At 43.1% G+C, this 20,419-nt stretch overlaps 1 protein-coding gene across 1 annotated transcript in view; it reads right to left on the reverse strand.

Moving 5' to 3' along the window:
* pkd1a (polycystic kidney disease 1a) overlaps positions 1-20,419 on the reverse strand; it is a 57,174-nt gene that overhangs the window by 16,677 nt on the left and 20,078 nt on the right. Inside the window, exons 9-27 of the mRNA XM_079159820.1 lie at positions 19,948-20,125; positions 17,116-17,330; positions 15,502-15,623; positions 15,248-15,398; positions 13,764-14,026; positions 13,199-13,579; positions 12,531-13,013; positions 12,294-12,425; positions 11,181-11,356; positions 10,356-10,486; positions 7,567-10,184; positions 6,759-6,956; positions 6,372-6,671; positions 5,796-6,241; positions 4,856-5,006; positions 2,930-3,082; positions 1,854-1,994; positions 814-1,132; positions 394-610 (exon numbers count right to left, since the gene is read on the reverse strand). Coding sequence (XP_079015946.1) covers positions 394-610; positions 814-1,132; positions 1,854-1,994; positions 2,930-3,082; positions 4,856-5,006; positions 5,796-6,241; positions 6,372-6,671; positions 6,759-6,956; positions 7,567-10,184; positions 10,356-10,486; positions 11,181-11,356; positions 12,294-12,425; positions 12,531-13,013; positions 13,199-13,579; positions 13,764-14,026; positions 15,248-15,398; positions 15,502-15,623; positions 17,116-17,330; positions 19,948-20,125 — 6,775 coding nt within the window. The remainder of the gene's footprint in view (positions 1-393; positions 611-813; positions 1,133-1,853; positions 1,995-2,929; positions 3,083-4,855; positions 5,007-5,795; positions 6,242-6,371; positions 6,672-6,758; positions 6,957-7,566; positions 10,185-10,355; positions 10,487-11,180; positions 11,357-12,293; positions 12,426-12,530; positions 13,014-13,198; positions 13,580-13,763; positions 14,027-15,247; positions 15,399-15,501; positions 15,624-17,115; positions 17,331-19,947; positions 20,126-20,419) is intronic.

Raw genomic sequence — 20,419 nt, forward strand, 5'->3', positions numbered from 1 at the left:
CTATAACTTTGTGGACTTGGTGTGTTCCTCCAGTACTGTTGGTTTCATAACATTTTACAGGAGCTGCTGCTATTGCCCACGAACGTTTAGCAATTGATTTAAGAAATTCACTGTTCAACACACTATGTGCTAAAATATCCTACTGTAAGTCACGAACGAGCAAACCTCATTAAGCTTTGTAGTCAAATTATTTTCTTCCTCCACAGGAAGCTCAGTAGTCAACAACAGAACAAAACCCTTGGAGTTGGCGGGGATTTATTTTACCGCTCAGAAAAACTTCATTAAAACACAGGCGAGCTACTATCGCTTAACAAAAAGATGAAATACTGAATGTCATTTAAGTGGTCTCACTGTTGCTTAACTTAACTAAACAGCTGAGCAAAATGTAGTTACTTGTTGAGTGCAGTGATGGCAGCTCCCTGGTGGTCCTCCACTGTGATGGATACGGCTACACGATGGCGGGCTGAGCTGAAACCTGGGGGCAGGAAGGCCGAGTGCTCCGGGCTGCTGCCTTTGTACACACAGAAGTCCTCGCAGTAGTCGTCTCTGCAACGCGTCACCAATAAACCGTAGAGCAGAGGAGTCTCGGAGACGCCGAGATCACTGTAACCTGGAGGCAAGAGAGTGAGAAAGACAAAGAGAACAAAGACAAGAAAAGACGACGAATTGGTAAATACGTGATGAGTAATGGAGGGATAAATCTGCTAATTAGATAAAGAGAGATTTAACAAAATCCAAAATATGAAACAAAGGGAAAGACTGAAAGGTAACACGGTGTGTGAGAGAGTGAGGCCACATCTTCCATCTTCCTACCCGAGCAGCTGAAGTGCACCCGGTCCAACAGTGTGCGTATCCTCCAGCCTTCACCATCTTCCCCGTACTCCATCCCGGCTTCCCCTCCTCCTCTCAGGTGACACTCCCCACCAGCCGGGGGCATGTTGTGGTGCAGAGTGATGGAGGCGGCGCCATCGCCATCCAGACTGTCGTCGGTCACATGCAGGGTGAAGTTGTAGGAGTCTCCGTGGCGAAGGACGCCCTGCCGCAGCACCAGATTCATGCCGTCACTTCCTGTGGTGGTGGAGGAGGAGTCCAGGACCAGAGTCTGGTTCTGTAGCGTCATGGCACTCCAGCGCTGAGAGGCAGAGAGAGAAAGATTTACTAAAAGCAAGCTACATTTGGAGATTATATAGAAATATAACAGAATTGATACTTTTAATGAGCAGCGATAAGACAGCTTAAATGCTTTTATTTAAGGGGCAACTTTAAGTATCTTATTTTTTAATATGTTTTGATGTTTTGGTTCAATACAAACAAGAATCTTTACCGACTTACTTTGATGGCTTTCATACAGGCTTTAAAGAAGTCGTTTTACTCGTCTGATGACACATGTAGTTACTACATGTAGTAAGATATACACAAAGAGTACCAATTTGAAACTACCCCTTTTTTCAGTATGGAAACTGAAATACAATGTGATTATAAAAAAAGTGACCTAGGTTTGATCTGAGCGCAGTCAGCTAGTATGTACAATTTGAGGCCCAGTGACTCAACAAGTGTTTTGCCTTTCAAAATGTTTCCTTGTGTTAGTAAGGACCAATCATATTGGCTCTGGCTCCAGTTGTACTATGACCTCATTCTCACACCCACACACAACTGCCTGCATCACAAATCCCAGGGAAAGTCTGAATAAAGAAGAGAGATGGAGCACAAGGAGGCGATAGGAAAGGATCTGGAATTGTTGATTTCCCTGTTGCTTCTGTGGTGAAGTCACTTTGCTGTGACACAAATGGTTGGATTTGGAGTGTGTGCTTGTACCTCTGTGTGTGTGTGTGTGTGTGTGTGTGTGCCTTTACCCCACGATGAAAGCTCTGGCAGTTGGTGCAGGTTCCTCTGAGGTAGACATACGAGTTCTGGCTGACCTCGTAGATGGACTGGGCTTTACAGGACACGCACTCCAGAGACACCATGGGAATATGGCCACTCTGGACAAGCACCTGTCAAGCACATACATAAATGTGGTCAAATGTTAGCAATTCAGGCAGTGGATAGGATGCAGTCACTCCGATCAGAAAGCCGACCTAAGCCATCTCAACTAAGGATACACCGATCCAACCTTTTCAGTCCCAAAGGGCTGACTGGGCTTTGGGTATCAGCAGATACCAAGTTTCTATCTGAAACCAGGGTTTAATTAATAAGCTTTTCTTAACTTTGTAAATCACAATGAAACAATGAAATACTTAGGTTTACATTTACTGAATAGTTCATTGTATTTAAAATAATAAATCGTAAAACAGCACTTTAAAAAAATAAATAAACAGGTATTACAAGTCAACTGTAAACCTTTTTAACAAAATGGTCAAAACATAAACAGCAATTAAAATTCCAGTAGATAATGTAGATAATTAGTAAACATAGAATTGAATTAAATAGATTAGCCCCATTGTCACCGATCCAGCTATTTGAGTCAGTATCGTCCCGATATTGGTATTGGTGCATCCCCAACCCCAAACACCTAAAAACTCACCAAAAAACGCAAACATTTCTTGATCCGCTTGTTGATTCTCAAAAGCCAAAGCAAACACAATCACTGCTTGAACTACATCTTCCACTGTGTTCCACCAAAATACACTTCCTGATTGCTTCGTGTCACAAATTACAGAGCGCGCCACTGTTCTGACAGCAGAGTCCCGTCTATTAGTCGAGGGCAGAGTCAGAGTGAGGGAAAGACAGACGACAAAACACTTCTAGCAAACTCAACATGTTAATGTTAGAGTACGAAAAGATGGAGGAGGCACAAAGCACTTTCCTCTGTTTAACAGGATATAATAGGGTTATTTTGGGTAAATATAGCACTTAACACTGCTGCCAATGGCCTCAGAATAAAAGATTTAAAAATGATTAATGTGTGTAGTAGAATGTATGCACTTACAGTCTGTGTGGTGGACTCTGGTGGCATGCCGTCTTTGCTGATGGTCAGTCTGAAAGTGTACTCGACGCCCGCCTCCAGCTCGGAGCCGGAGATTCCCAGCACAGGATCGCTGGTGCCCAGGCCGAAATTCAGAGTGGAGCAGTGCTCTGCGCCCTGCAAGCAGAAATTGGGAGGGAGAAATCGGTCTGTAATTTTACAAGTGTTTTGTTTATTCGTATTTATGGTATTAAAAACTAGAAAAAGACACTAAAGAGGCTCTGTTAAAACTGCTGTAACTTAAGGTCTTTTTTAACTTAAATTTCAAACGAGGACAGCTCTTGACATTTGGTGAGGCTGCTTTCTGTTTTTGTGATGTCAGATCTTGATGTGAGAACAGCAAACTATGTAAAGCTCTATGTTTACTTTGGGACACAACGTTTCTCATTGTTTCAGTCCAGAGTACAAAACAGTTTTACTCTTTGTAGTCAGACTGAGTGTCCTTCATTTTTATCAGCAGCGCTACACAGCTGTGAGTGTGTGTGTGTTTTATGTGTCCATGTTGTTTATGTGTGTACTGTAATTGTCAGGGTGGGGAGCAAAGCACCAGCTGCGGAATGTTGAATTCATCTCTAAACAGTTACATAACCCTTTAAATGCCTGTCTGCTTAGATGTACAGACACACACACACACACACACACACACACACACACACACACACACACACACACACACACACACACACACACACACACACACACACACACACACACACACACACACACACACACACATACACACACACACACACACACACACACACTCTCTTCTACTCCTGCAGGACATGCCCATCCCATCGGGTCTTATATTGTGGTCTCTGCACAGGCATAATGTATTCTCACCCAGCCAAAAAAAATATCCGTGTGAAAAACACAAAATTAATTTACACATAAGCATACACACTAAAATCAAATGTGTCCTTCAAAATCAGCCTTATAAATTCAAAATTTGAAAAAAGCCCAATAAAATGCTTGAGAGTGTGGTTTGGTTTCAACATTTTAACACCGTTTTATTTCTACCAAACTCAAGCCAAATATTGAGAATATAGCGAGAGAGAGAGAGACAACATCCTGTCTCACCACAGTAGCAAAAGCAGAAATGCAAATAACAGAGTCCTCCTGTACTTGAAGACATTTAAAAACATCACTCGTTCTCTCATTATTCACTACTCTGAGAGATTCATATCATTTACTAATAAACAATAGATCTAATATAATAGGTATAACAGCTCCATCTGCTTTGTTTTGTTTCAAGTGATTAATATCAACCAACTTTAGATGGATGCTGCCTGAAGAACTCCAAGCTTGCAATGTATGGCAACCTGAGTAGCTGCCAATCCTTTTTTAAATTTGCATTGCTTGCATTTGTTCACAAATTAAGCCGACACATTTGATCCCGTCTCTACATTAAACAGCTCTCCTCCTTGTTACTACCTGGTACTGCAGGATTTAGATATCAGCGTGCGGCTCAAATATAGGCAACGTAGTTTTTACAAGTCGCTTTTCAACAACCTGTCATAATTGTGATCAGTATTTCAATGTCACTGGAACAATAGCACGAGATAAATAAAATACATTCTTACATGAGTGAAGAGTTATTCAAGCGAAAACACTAGCGATTGATGAAAAAGGTCATGACTATAGAAATGTCTTTTATAGAATCAACAATAACATAATCTGTACACACATACTGTAAGTATGTGTAACCTCTAAGAAGAACAGAACAACCCATATTCCTGGTGAGGGCTTGAATGCATATTAAAGTACAATATAATATGTGAATGGAAACATGTTGCAAAGTCTGAAAGCCGTTGCTTTTGTAAGCAACACAACGTGGCAATTTAACAAGACATAGCTCATCTAACTGTCAGTTTTGTTTCATTCCCTTACCTTAGAAGTGCTTTGACATTCCCAGTGGTAGTGGAGTAGTGACTGGCTGTCTGGGTCCATGTTGGGATCGTAGGACTGCACAGCACTGAGCTTCAGGTCTTGAGTCCTCGACCACACCCTGTATGTGCCCCCCTCTATGATGGGCATCAGCCTGACAAGAAAAAAAGGAGTTAAAATGAACAGAAGAAAAGAGAAAGTCAACTTGTAAACCCCAGCTAGTTATCAGGTTATTACAGTTATTACAGATCAACACAGTTGAGCTTCTGTAGCAATTAGCTTGAACGTCTTTGCAAACTTTGTCCCGCCCATTTACAAATTATAAATCAAAATTATTTCACGCTTGTTTCATGTATGTAGTGATTTCTTAACATCATCGGGATGAACTTGATTTCAGTTACCTGATTTCTTCAATGTTTTCCTACATTATGGTTTGCTAAATCCCTAGTCGATACAGGAGCTGTTTGCAGGAGTGGTTTGAGACGGTTCTATAGATTATTTTCCATCATAAATCTAAGTTACTAATGCATTGTAACTGGCATGGATTTAAAGTGACTTCAAATGCCAAATTTAAAAGGGGCAGTTCCACCCAAGATCAAAAATACATATTTTTCTTCCTACCTGCGGTACTATGTATCAACCTAGATTGTTTTGGTGCGATTTGCCTAATTTTGGAGATCTCTTGAATATGATGGGACTATATAGCACTCGGCTTGTGGTGATCAAAGATACATGAAAATGCTCATATCTATGATTACGATCTATGATTTCTCGAAAGAGACATTATAGTTGAGTTTTTCAAATTCATTTTTTTTGGCAATTAATAGAGACTTGAATATGGAATATTATGTCAATTTCATACTGCATCAAACTCATTTGCAGAATTATTTAAGAAATTAGAAAAAAAAGAGGTAAAGAGTCAAAATGTTGTTTCTCCACTGACCTGGTAGCCATGACGCTGAGCTGCAGACAGGCGGCCTTCCATAGTGGCACGCCTTCATAGGACATAGAAAACACCAAGGTGTAGTTCCTTGCAGCTAGAGCCATCTTAGGCAACGACAGCTGTAGCCGCCGCACATCCACCTCCACCGGCAGGCGAATTACTGGAACAAGCATAGACTGATAGGGCTCAGTTGGCACCCCAGAGGGAATATATGGGCCTTTGTCGTTATCACAGGAGGGTGTCGCGAGTATCTGCCAGAGGTACTGAGCTCCGTAGCGAAGGCAGCCTTTCAGGTCCACACTAGCTTCCACCAAAGTAGGCTGGTAGCGCCAGATGGCCAGACGGGGGGCTTGAACCACCTGCACTTCTGGCTCCTCACACTCTAATACGCTGATGTTTATCTCCACCTGGGCCAACACCCAGCTCACTAAGTTACTGCAGTTGACCTGGCATGGAGAAAAAAGAGAAATCTCAAAACTGGCAAGATGTCAAGCTTTTACATACAGCTTTTCATATTTTATAGATCAACAATGGATCTATAGAGTACATGGAATAATGGCGTTTAAAGAAACATACTTGAACCAAGTACTGTCCTGGGTATCTGTACTCATAACCCACAGTTGTGGTGTTTGTGTGAACAGGAGTAGAGCCGTCACCAAAGTCCCACAAGCACTCCACAGGATTAGATCTGGGTGTGAGATTTGCCATCAGGGTCACCGTCTTATTGATGAAGGTGTCCAGAGGCGCTGCATGCAGAACGGCTGACGTCAGCTGGTTCTGCACCCGGATGTGCATGGTGACGTTCTGAGCATGTAGTGCGTTGAGGGCCTTCAGGTAGATGGTCAATAAACCTGGTTCTTCTGGCGTGTAGAACACCTAGGGTTGTGTGAGACACATCACCATTTAACAGCTGTTTGCTTTAATGTGATATTTATTAATTATAATTATTCAAATTGGTCTGACCTCTTTGCCCATATGTGACGTCTTGTGAAGGTGGTGTAGATCAAAAGTCCACAAGAAATGAACGGGCTTGCCCGTCAGGATGTTGGCTACAAACGTTCTCTTAACCCCCACAGGGATTGCGGCACAGCTTCCCTGGATGGAAAGTCCACGCACCGGCTCCATCACCTCCACCTGGAGGTGCCGCCTCTTGAAACTCACCTGGATTGTCATATTGCAACAGAATATGTGCACTTCATTAGTTAGTTCATTAGATTAAATCTTGCTGGCTTTGACAGTCAAGGGTTAATGCTTAAAAGTTAAAAAGTTCCCAATTATTTACTCATTTCTGCTTAGAACACTCTACATACTGACTTTAAGTGAGATTTTGCCTAAAGTACGTGCTCAACTCTATGCTTGTGTATGTTTACACATGCTCTAGTCATGTCAAGGTCTCTCTGTTAAGAACAGAATGCTGAAATAATAGACACTTGAGATACTTGCTACTTGCATGTTCCAAAGATAGTGTTGTTGTAAATGCACCCATATGTCAGGCAGTGATAACAAACCTTATGTGTGAACTTGTGTGGAGACTGGCAAAAGTAGAAAATGTGTAATTTATTTATTCAATGGTAAATGTTACCAAAAGCTGCACGTGTTATACATCTGAGATATGACAACACTATTTGTGCATTTTGAGAAAATGAACGATGCGAAGGAGTTCATTTTATGGAATCGTATCGTGTGCGAGGACTGTTTTTAATGTTTGAATGTTATCTTATATCGCTTATATATTATCTTAATGTATGCTATCCATCTTCTTTGACTTTACCTGGTTGTGAGCAGTGAGATTCACCATGTACGTATCCACCCTACTGAATGTGTGGCCGTAGGTTTGGTTGGGTTGAAGGATAACGGTGGCATCTCCGCTGATGCTCAGGATGAGACGAACATCCGAGCCCGCTACCATAGATATGGTTAAGTTCACCTTCTCACCGACTGCTGCAATGTTTTTACTTGCCCTCAGCTCCAAACCCTGAATCCTGTCCTGAACAAAGAACTCTCTGGAAACCACTTGCCCGCTGACGTCATTGGTCGCATTCACAGTAACGATGGCTGTTTTTGCCTCCTGGAAAATAAGAGAAGTTTTCCTTCCCATTCCTGTTCTTCCTTTCAACTGCCATGTCCACGTCACATTTGTTCCTGTCAGTACTTCTCCCTCGAGCGAGACGTTGACGCCTGTTGCTACATAACTCTGCTCTGTCACATTGGTAGCTGTGAATCTTAGACCAGAAATGACTTCCTGGACACTGACAATCTTTGACTCAATCTTTGAGCTAACCTCATTGAAGACTTCCACAGTAACTAGCTTGAGGCCAGGACTGATAAAAGTGTGGGTCTTCCAGTGCTTGTACCACTTCAAAGGGTCCCCATTCACAGACCAGCGGTACTGCAGGTCCGAGCCTTCAAAACTCAGTACTGTCAGGTTGGTTGGAGCATTGACTGTAACTGGGTTGTCGCTGATCTGCAGGTCCACCTCTCCAACTGGTTCCAGAAAGTGGATGGTTCTGTTGACGGACTGCTGGCCCAGGAGGTTGGCTGCCCGGAGAAATATGTCACATGGGCCTGGAATGGAGAAATTCACCTCCACTGTCTTCGCGCTTATGTTGAAACTTGAGCTGAGGGGGTCTAGCTCTTTGATAAGGCTCCAAGTGAACGTCATGTTGGTTCCTTCCTTTAATCCTGCGTGAAGGTGGAGAACACGGTTTGTAGCAAAGCAACAACCGTCCAATCCTGTGCCTCCTCCGATCTCCTCCTCTGCTATAATCTGCAGCCCCTCCAGCTCACGTTGGACATACAGGAAGATACTCGCTTGTGTCGTTCCTATGTCGTTCTCCGCTGTCACAATGATGTTGAAAGTGCCAACGGAGCGGAAGGTGTAGAACATGGTGTGTGTCCCTGGGATTGGGGTGCAACGGTCACACAGGATCCAAGAAAACCGGACACCATCTCCCTTCTCCATTTGGGCCTCAAAGTGAACTGAGGCATTGAGAGGGACATTTACCAAGCTGGCGTTGACGGTCAATCCGTGGATTGATGCAAGCACAGCAACAGGTAAAGTGGTGTGATTCCAACTAACTGTGTTGGCTGCTGTCAGTGTAATATTGTAGTTTCCAGAGATGTTGAAGTTATGGAGGATATTCTGACCTGTAAGCACATTTCCATCTCCAAAGCTCCAGACGTAAGTGACATTGGAGGCCATGGAAGATGTTGTGAAAGCGTACGGTGCTCTAAGAGTCAGGTTATTGTATTTAGTGCCATTATGTTGAATAACAATTGGACCTATGGGCATCAAGACCTCAATCATAACACTGGTGTTACTGGTGGAGATGTTATTGAAGACAATGACTGTCACACTGTAGTGACCTGGGTTTTTATACGTTGTCAGGATATTCCCAGAGCCACTGACGAGCATAAGGTCTTCCCCTCTACCAAAGTCCAACTGATAGCTGTAGTTAAATTCTGGCTCAGCTCTGGCCTGGAACCGGATCTCCTCCCCGACAGCATAGTGCGATTTCTCCAGGGTGAGGCTGATGTTAGTTAACGCTGGCTGCACACACATCCAGTTGAAGAAGTTTGCCTTGGTGGCCTTGTTTACCCCGCTGGAAAGAAGCAGAGAGAGGCGGTAGTTCCCACTTGTCCGGTAGGTGTGCGAGACTCTAGGGTTGCCGTGGTGTGTCTCGTTTGGTCTTCCGTCCCCGAAGCTCCATTCATAAAGATGAGCCGATGCGTTACCGGACACCCAGGCCTGAAAGTTGACGGGGGTCTGCTGTTGGACACACCCAGACGGCTCTATCTTCACAACTTGGAAGACAAACACCTGCACTGGCAGGATTGTCCAGCCAGAGCTCACAGCGTTCGCGGCCGTCACATTCACTGTGTAGTTGCCATCTTTGATATAGCTGTGAGACACATCAGGTGCGGATTGTGTGTAGACGGTCCCATCTCCCATTGAGAATGTCCATGTGATGTTATTACCCAATGCAAGGCGTGCCCGTACTGAAGTAGCACTGTGAAGCTCTGTCGGAGAGGAGCTTTCAGCTGTTAAATCTTCAATTTCCTCATATACAAACATCTCGGCACAAGCCTCCATAGAACTGATGGTGTTGTTAACCGATACGCAGACATTAAAGACGCCACTCTGTGCAAAGGTGTGTGCCACGCGGCGACCTTGCAGCGGGGCGGAACCATCTCCAAAGTGCCAGTCATAGTGAATGCCATAGGGTGAGGGCAGAGGGTGAGCCTCAAAATCGGCTGATTTGCCAGTGAGGAGGAGTAGCGGCTCCGTTTGTATATCGACACGAGTGAGGATGCTGTAGACGCTCATGTTGATGCTCTGACTGATGTTCTCATAACGATTGGACACTGACACCAATGCTGTGTATATTCCTGTACAGAAGAAGAAAGGGAGATGAAGGAAAAGGGGGGGAATTAGCTTTCTGTCATTGTCTAGTAGATTAAAACATTTTAATAAATTTAGTAAATTGACACAAAGTCAAACTAAACTGGGAGCTGCTCCATTAGTCATGCTGCTGATAAAAAGATGGGCGAGGGCCTCACCTGGCTGAGAGTAAATGTAGGTGACGTTTCTGCTTAGAAGGACCTGATTGGGGGAGTCTGGGCAGAGGAGGGAGGGGGAGTAGGGAGGCTTGTATTCAAATTCCTTATATCCGCCATCACCAAAAGACCATCTGCCGCACAACAGAGACAATGTAAAACCATTAAATGAGAACCATCAAAGAAATAAATATGGATATTAGATGAATAAATGCGTGATAACCATTTCCATTCACACATGCACGCTCGCGAACAGACACACACACACACACAGACACAGACACAGTCACTAGCTGGAAAGTGGGAATGTTGTCTGACGAGGCAATAGAGGGTTTTTGGAGGAGAAGTGGAAACTCAAAACTCAAGAAGCCTCTCTGGACCAAGCATGGTGAGTGTAGAGGAAAACTAAGTTAAAGAGTGCGCCATAGTTGGGAGGGTAAAAATGTGAAAGAGGGTGGGAGAGAAGAGAGTCAAAGAGAAAGAGTAGATGTAAAAAAAAGGGGGGGGGGTACAGGGGAAACAGCCGAGCAGAAGGGAAAATTCTTGTCAGCAATCTGCTCTAACCACACAGCTATAAATCCAAGGCTCTGCATGGTATGACTGCTGCAGTGCTATTATGGTGCACAGAAGACAAAAACAGAGAAAGGAGCAAAGAGAAAGACAGATCGAGAAGAAGAAGGGAGCAGTCAAACACAAACAGATGCACTGTGTTTTCACTCAGCCTTAAAAATGAAGGGGAAGAAGAGACAGAGTGAAAAAGAGGCAGTTATTTTTGCAGTTATTTTTGATATCCATCAAATCATGAATCTATCCCCCCAGTGTTAATACCGGAAGGTGGCGGCCACAGACATGTCGACAAGCACAGAGGTGGTGAGAGTCTGAGTGGAGCCCTGAGGGACCACATCTGGCACACCCTTTACTGTGAGGTTGGCCATGGGCTGCAGCCGGTCCACAGTCACGTTGAAATGCTCTGTGAGGGTGCTGACATGGTTCATGGCCGTCACCTGGGAAAAGATCACATGACCGAGTGAAGACGATGGAAGACAGCTGGTGAGAAGTTCAAGTCTTGTACAGCACGATAGCTTTGATTGTGACACAACACTACGAGGCGCAAGAACAAGATGTGACCGAACAAGTAGAGCTGAAACTATTAGTCTATATCGACAGAAAAATGATCTGCAACTAATTTGATAATCTGTTAACCATTTCAATATTTCTTTTAGGCTTCAATGCCAGATATGTTATGTTCAGACTTTCTTAAATGTGAATATATTCTGGTTTTGTCTCTATGAGAATAAGTCAAACCTCTATTGGACTTAAGACAGAACAAGACGTTTGAAGACTCTGTGAGTTCTGGGAAACAGTAGAGGGCATTTTTAAGGACAATTATAGATCAGCAGTTATTTGAGAAAATAGTCTGCAGATTATATATTCAACAGTTAAGTAATTGTTAGTTGAAGACCTAGTCTCTTGCAGAAATGTCTTGAAGAATACCTTGGTGATTATATAGTAATGAAGGGAGTTTGGTGTTGAACGATTCTAGCTGCATTATTACAAAATCCACAATTCAGTTTCTTCTTTAAAGAAAAAAGCTTTCCGACGCTGACACATTTCATGCTGTTCTATATTTTTCACAAATTGATTGTGTGATGCTGTTTGCGAAACTAATGATGAACCTTCCAGTTAAATCTTAGCGTTCAAACATAAGACAATATTTCTATGGAAATACAAAGTTGCCTCAGTCGAATCACAAATTAATTGTTTAATTTACATGCATTTGCATACATTTTGTCAGTGTTTATGGATGACCATTTAAAAAACTGTTTATCAAAAACAAACCTCATGTAAATTGAATAAAAAACAATTAATATTCCAGTATGAATGATAACAGAAAAGACAGTCTGGCAGTATGACTCATAATAGATGTGAACAGAAACTCACAGTGAGCTTGTAGGTGGCAGCGTGCTGGTAGATGACATTGAGGACAGTGTTGTAATAGGTGAAGTATGGCTTGTCATCCACTGTCCATTTAAATGTGGGATTGGAGCCTTCAAGCACTGATGCTGTGTAGCTCTAAAACACACACATATGGAAGACACGATAAAAAGACAGTACACTGCAGAATGCGTACAGTATTATCAACACCAGTGAAGTAAACGCATACACACAGACACTCACCACGACTGACTCCATCAACACCCTGTGTGCAGGATGCGGCTGCACCACCAGTACTCTGAGCGGTTCTTCCAGGAGTACGACAACAGACAGGCTGGCCTCCGTCACATTATTATGGGCCTCCAGCTCCACCTGCACTGGACTTCTCTGCTCCTCCGTCCCCAAGCTCAGATCCAACACTGCGTACAAGCTGGGCTCTGTGACCTCGACCCCCGACTCTGAGCACGCCCCAGGCTGACAGAGTCCCGGACTAGAAGAAAACGCTTCGGGACAGTCAGACTGGAAGGTCACGCTGTGATTACTGCCACGCCGCGAAGCCGTTGTTAGGTAGCGTGACCGGACGCGGAGCAGCAGCTGGGAGTCGTTGGGCTGCAGGTAGAGGGTGCCATTCTGTGGAGGCGGGTGGAGGATCGTCAAACCCAGAGGAGGCACCACACGCAACGGGCATGATGCTGAGGCCGGGTATGATGGTTCAGCTGAAGTCACCTGGAATTCATAAATTACATTTTTTATCAATTATTTTTTTAATACAACAGAATTACCAATATAGGACAAAAAGGGGTGAAGACAATTTATACAGCTTTATTAGCCAGTGTTAACAAAATATCTTGAATCTTGAATTTAAATATGTGATGCATGCTGGGATTTGTCATACAGCTTTGATGTATTACCAGCAGGCTGTAGAGTCCGGTCTGGGGTAGACCAGCAGACAACTGTGGTCCCTTCAGCTGAGTCTCACTGTGTCCCACATAGAGCACCCTGATGGGGCAAACTACTTCCTCCAGCCAGCCTCCTTCACCGTCCTCCACCAGGGCCTTCATGTCAAGCTCCGGGGCAGGCTGAGGGTTGGCGTCGTGGTCAGCCGAGGTATCTGTTGACTGTCCGGTGTTGTTGATCCAGAACCACTCTGATTGGTTGAGGGCAAAGACAGGTTGCCGCCACATTGAATGTGGGGAAGATTGGCAGCGGAGAAGGGAGGCGGGGCCAGCATCGTGCTGCAGGGCGATGATATCACCACGAGAAACCAGCAGGTCCTCCAGTTGTTCTTGTACCTGGGAGAAACAGGGATCAGAAGTAAACAAGGCCTTGTTCAACAGCTGCACCGCCTTAACTGCCAATCTGTCTGTAAACACACTCAAATTAAATCTGTCAGTCATCAAACATTTGTTCTGGTACTGCATTTCAAACGCATAAACACTAAATACTCAGTTTGGAGGCTAGAGTAAATCCTCTCACCAGTATGTGTGCAGCTGGTCCTGCTGGTAGATTGAAGACCACCTCATTCTGTAGGGTGTATCTGGGCCTCAGAGCCCCAGGGGGCAGCAGGTGAGCCTGTGTGCAGTTCGGACAGGCAGATGGCCGGCAGGGACTAAGGAGGGGAAGGCACCGGTGCTGGAAGGGACACCACTGCTCCAGTCGGGGGCAAGAGCACAGATCACCGCTCCTGGTGTCATTAGGGACACAAACAGCCACCGAGGCACACGCTGGACCTCCACAACCTGAGACACAAGATGTATCTGGTTTTAATCATTTACTTTTAGTTGAAGTTTAGACATATTTAAAAATAATTATTTCTTTCTTCTTCCTTTCAACTGCATTATATCATACAAGCCGAACACATGTTTTATAGACCTAAACACAATCTGAATCTTAAAAGTTACTCTAATTGTCAAATAAATGTAGTGGAAGTAATAGTACAATACTTTCCTCTGACATGTATTAGAGTAGAAATATACAGTTGTAGAAATATACAGTTGTAGAAAATGGAAATACTCAAGTAAAGTACCTAAAAACAAATCACTTGCACCACTGGGTGAAGTCTATTCATATTATCATTGATTATCTTCTCTGTTTAATAATAAAAAAATAAAAAAGACAACAGAAAGAAATCATTTGTGGTCACTTTACATCAAACGAGCAAAAGTGCAGATGAAAGCAATGAGTTACTGGATCAAAGAGATGAAATCGAACAAGTGTCTCTGCAAAACAAGCAAAAAGGTCTGCACTTCTGAATGTGTGTGTGTATTTTTAGTGGGAACCTGATTAGCGTGCTAGGCCGATACAACCATCTACAAGAAGGGAAGAGGTAACTTGCTTTCTGTGGATTAATAATCCAGTTATCTCATTATCTCATTATCTCCACTGTCTCCTCATCTGCGGCTGCATTCACAATTTCACAGAAAACGTTATCTCGTGTCTTTAACAAGCTGCTCTGCTCCCTGTGAACTTCTCTTTCTCACATCTTTCATGTGCATCTGCTCCTCTGTCAATTGCACGTCGCTGCTGCTACGTCTCAGTGGAGAAGTCCAAAATAACAAAACAAAAAACACAGAAAGCCACTTCATTTTTATGCCTTGTGCCATGCAGTGTTGTAGCTACGTGTCATGGTTCTGGACGAGGACAGGAAGCACTCAGAAGGGAGGTGACCTTGATTGGTGTTGTTTCGTTCCTCTTCTGTTTTGCACTTCTTCGTCTCCATTCAAAATTGACTTTCATGTTGACCTAACCTAACAACTTCAGACAAGGCTGGTCAGAGTGTGTGTGTGTGTGTGTGTGTGTGTGTGTGTGTGTGTGTGTGTCTGCGTGGATGTTTTTGTCTAACTGGTGGTGTGGGGGCGCAGATGGCTTATGGTTTTTTTAACACCTGCTGATACTTACCAGCAATGTGGTTTTACGTGTCAAGTGTGTGTGGGAGAGTGAGTTTTTATGTCTTGACTCACTGGGAAGCAGCAAGTGCAGGCCGGGATAATGACAGTGAGGTCTGTAGGTCTGGAATCGGACGTGGATTTGTGAACGGAGCTCTGGAGTGACAAACTCCAGAGAGGACAGACGACCTGCCTGAACAAAGCTCAGAGCTGGGAACAACAGCACCTGAGAGGAGAAATGAGAAAAAAACAACGGAAAGTTTGATGAAAGGAAGGTTTTGAGGAGCAACGTATGATGATTGAATAAACGAGGGGACATTCCTCCTCACCTCTATGCCACCTCTGGGAGGTTGTGGAGTAGAGAGCGGAGCGGACGGGGCGCGGTGCAAAGGATTATGGGAGGGAAACACAGCTAGGCCCACAGTGTAAATCCCTGCATCTGGAACACGCACTGTAGAGACAGAAAAAGAAATGAGGCAAGGTGACAAAAGAGGAGGGGAGGCTTTAGGAATTTAAAAAGAGTAGAGAAGTAGCAGAGGCAATTTATAAGAAATGAAGGCGCAGCTACAGTCCACTCTGTAACCGGTTGCTTTGAGAAAGAGAGAGAGGGAGAGGTGAGAGAAAGAACAAACCTCTGAAGACACAGACCAAACAAAACTGATGTTGAAGATATTAAAGGAGCAACACTTCAGTGCAGGATGTATCTGCTCACTGCAGACTGACACAAACACAGAGACCTAATCCAAGACAGACTGGACCAAGAAAACAGATACAAACACACAAACTACGGCCTGCTTCACATATACGCTTCATTTCACACCTTGACACTGACTTTCAGGTCAGTTTTGAGGGCAGTTTCAGATTGTGCTGGTTTTTCTGAAGTCTGTTGACTGTTGTACATTTCTTTCAGCCTCATTAAGACTGTTCCTGTGGAGCCAACTTAAATCCAGTTTAACTTCTGCTCGAGCTACGTCTGCACATGACATGTTATGTTACATTATGTGTTACTTTATCAGACTGACGTGAACACCCTTAATAGTACCGCAGAACATTCTCAATTTCACGATAACTAAATAAGGAGGCCTTCTATTCCCTGACTCCTCATTAAGTTTAATGTAAATGCACCACTGCCGGTTGAAAAACGTCCTGGTTGTGTATGTTCACATTACATTAAATGTCATGTTATTTTGACTACATCACGCAACACTTATTTGGAGTTGCCTCCGACTCACCTGCATTATGTTCGTCATTTAACATCAAGAAGTGGTAAACATGGCAGCAATATTATTTCAGCAATCAAATGGCCTTTGGTCAAGTATAGATATCCAGCTGCCACATATAAAAGACTTCTTAAGTCTGCTAATTTTCTACAGCTTTACGAGTTTAAATAAATACAATATATATATTATATATATATATATATATATAATATAATAAAATATATATAATGCTTGATTGTTCTACAAACGCTGTATGTACAGATAGAGGTTGTGACAAATGGGAATACTTGCTTTACAATTAATTATGTCTGCAATAAAACTATGACATTTGTCATGTAGAATTGCTTCCTCTCTTGCCTGTGCACCTCGTCTGTTATTATACATATAACAACGTTATTCCTTAGCAGAAACAAATCCTTATCAGCAATACTATATGAAGTATAGAGATGCTTTTTGCCATAATATTCTGAGTAACAACAATGCTGAAAATGATAGAGAACTGGAAGCTTCTTACACAAGGAGCAATTTGTATCGAGGCCAAGCGTCCTGAATGGTGCTTCAGGGAGCCGGTCTTGTGTTTGTGACTCGTTATGAAAAAGGCTGTTAAATTTTCCATTCTCCATTTCCATTTGCATTGAATCTGAGCCTCAGTTTTCATTTTCTTCCTCTGATTACTTGGAACGCCCCATTTTTATTGTGTCTGTGTGGATGTTTGGAGCCTACCTTGGGGGTTGTACTGGCAGACATAGGCCCGCATGGCATTGCATTGGTGTGAACTGGTATGAGCACGCTGATCGAGGGAAACACACACGTTTCCGCGGGAGATCATGGAACGAGGTGGCGGGCCCTCCTCTCCCTCTTGCGCATCTGAGCCGTTCACCCAGCGCAGCTTGCCTGGAGAGTCGACATCACTGAGGCCCAGCCACGCACCTCGCTCCCTGGGACAGGAGAAGAAAGGTAAACAGATTAACACAACATAACAATCACACATGAAATGATTCATACATGCAGTTCAAGACGGAACATTTTTATTTTCATAGATGTCCATGTGATCTGGACTTAAATCAATGTGGGTCTTAAGTGACAAAATAAAGTTTCTAAATCAATGAACAGCTTGCCTTCAATAATCAATGATTGCAGGCAAGAGAAAGCATGAAAATGGTCTTTGATTGAACCCCAGTGGGATGTTAAGAGAGGGGATTTCACGTATTGACTACGCTCTGTGATTACAACAAGAACCCCATGAGTCCACTAATGGACTGCACATTTTCATTCGCTTTCATTTTCATTAGCTGTGAACTGGAAACAAAATGGTTTTCTCTCCAAAAGAAAAGTTGGAGTATGACTCACTGTGATCTAAAGACACAAGAAAATGGAAGAAAGAGTCAAACATTTTAGACATTTTGTTTGATTCTGGTCGTTGATTTGAGTCGTTTTCTGACATGTACTAAATATTCACCCAGATAAAAGCAATTTCCTTCCCTGTCTTGTTTTCTTTCTTTCTTTTATCTTCTGGTCAGACTTTTCTATAATGGCTGACAACTCAAATCTGTGAAAACGACATCTGAAGGCGTGGACAGTGGTTAAAAAATACAAGCAGAGAGGGAACAAGAAAAAAGGGTCTCTGTGGCAAAAAACAAGACCTGATGTTAAAAAAAAGGAGCCCCTTATATAAGCGAGGGGGTGGAGGAACACATGAGAGGAGGAGGAGAGAGGGGATAAGCTCCATCTGCAGCAGGTTTTTTCTTCTCTCGTCCATTTCGGCCTACGAGGGCAGGGCCTCTACCCTCACATCAACACACACACATCCTGAACTGTGGACTCCTCCTCCCAGGGTGTTAAAAGTTACAATGCAGCTGTGCTTTTACAGATGTGTTTCTTTGCGACCCTCTCTGACCTAAACACCAAAACCAGGGGTCTTCAGACCAGCACAAGTCCAGAAACTTTCATAACGAAGCAAAGTCAAATCCAGAGCTTATCTCACAGACGTACAGCAAAGAAGCATTCATATTTTTGTGAAAAGAGACTGAACACTGTTACCATGACTAAGCCTTAGGTTACGATCTGTTCACATCTAAACACACGCTGTACTATGTCGGGAAAGAACAGCAATGCCAGATAACAATATAAATGAATGAATAGATGACAAAAAACAAATACTGAAAGCAGAACGCTTAAAGGCAGGAAACAATAAATGAGGACAAATTAAAAGTACTGCCCTTGAAAACAGCCTCAAGTCTGAACACGTGCATACACATCCAAACCATGTACTTTATTAGTTATTGAAAGTTCCACATCTGTTTTGAGTATTTGAGTCTCTCGCAGTAGTTGTAGGGCCTTATGCAGGAAGCGATATAAGAACAAATGTCCTCTTATTCTTATTTTGGTAGTACCCATTGATCTGTGGCATTCACCAATGTTTTCTTATTTCTGCTCTTCTCTTAAGTAAGAGGACATTTTGATCGAGAGCACTCTTACCAAGATAAGAAAAAAACATTTTGTCTCATTTTCACAGTTCACAAATCGTGAAAAAAAACGCATGAATATCATATAATACAATTTAGATTATTAGATGTTTCAGAGTAATTCTAATGATTGGATTATTCAATCTGAGGGCCAAAGAAACATTATTGGTCCATTGATCCTTGAATGATATTGAGTACGTTCAGCTTCTGGATGGCTGCTCTCCGATGCTTATTGATTATTCTGTACGGCTAGTACTGACGCTCTGAAAATCACATGTTTACTTTGCTTAAGAATATGTAACATTACCTCAACTTCACTCCCGCGGAAGTGGCATCTCTCTAATTCTTGGGCATACAGTATGTCAGAGATTTTGCACACTGCACACACCCACAGATAAATAGAGTTTAGGGGGCGTTACCTATTCCAATAATAAACAATCTGCCTCATGGCTAAAATTTATGATCAAGTAAGCGTAAGAGTACTCGGGTAAGAGTAGATTAAGGAGTAGATTAAAAACATTTGGTGCATCTGGAGAGTTGACTTCTCTTATTTATTTTCTTTAAGTCCCAGTGAAACTGAAGTTGAAGGGTCTTTAGCTTCCGTCCTGTGAGTATTCTCCTGTGAATATTTGAGCAGTGTACAGTTACAAGTCGAATTTAAATCAAATCCTTCACATCTGAGTGGACCGCTGAATTGTAGGCGGGCTTAAATTGAAGCGCAATAGGAAGCTACAGAGGACTGTGGCTACACACACACCTCCTTGTTGCTAAAAGATGTCAGGATATTATGGTTGAACAAAAGTAAGGAAAAGATGATTGGATATAAAAATATAAAGACATTTATTTATTTTTTATCTAAAAGGGTTATAAATGCATTTTTCATTTACAGCCTGACTGAAACAGAAAATTAAGAGGAAACATAAGATACATTTAAGAGAATGTCATCTGTCAGCACCTGACAACATACAGTACGATTGCCAAAAAAACAATACAATCCCCCCCCCCCCCCCCCCCCCCCCCCCCCACACACACACACACACAGACAGGCTTAGACCCCATTTCTGCAACCCACACAGACAGAAAGACTCACTGTGTGACTTTGGGTGCCAGCAGGTTACGCAGCGCGTCACTCCTGACTATTGCCAGATCCCCGCCACTTTCTGAACACTGCTGTCGAGCGTCTGTCCAGCTCAACTCCCCTGGAACTATCTGGAAGCAGCGTGAGGACTCGGCATGGTACACCCCGTCCTTTGGGCAGTAAGGGGAGGCTGGCAAAGGACAGACACATTCACATGAATTCTCAGATGTTTTGAAATCACACTTGCAACATTATGGACAGATACAATCATTATTTGATTGCTAAAAATACGAGTTTCAAAAGACTTCCTGACAAAAAAAACATGGCTTTTGAAGCTTTCAAAAGAATACACTACTACTTTACGATTTGATAGACACTCTAAAAACTGCTGGGTTGAAAATAACCCAATTGGGTAAATTGGTAACCCAGTGCTGGGTCAAAAAGGACCAAAAAAAAAGCTGACCCAGCGATGGGTTGTTGTGAA

The sequence above is a fragment of the Pholis gunnellus genome, assembly GCF_910591455.1.
Source record: "Pholis gunnellus genome assembly, chromosome: 5".
Classification (NCBI taxonomy): domain Eukaryota; kingdom Metazoa; phylum Chordata; class Actinopteri; order Perciformes; family Pholidae; genus Pholis; species Pholis gunnellus.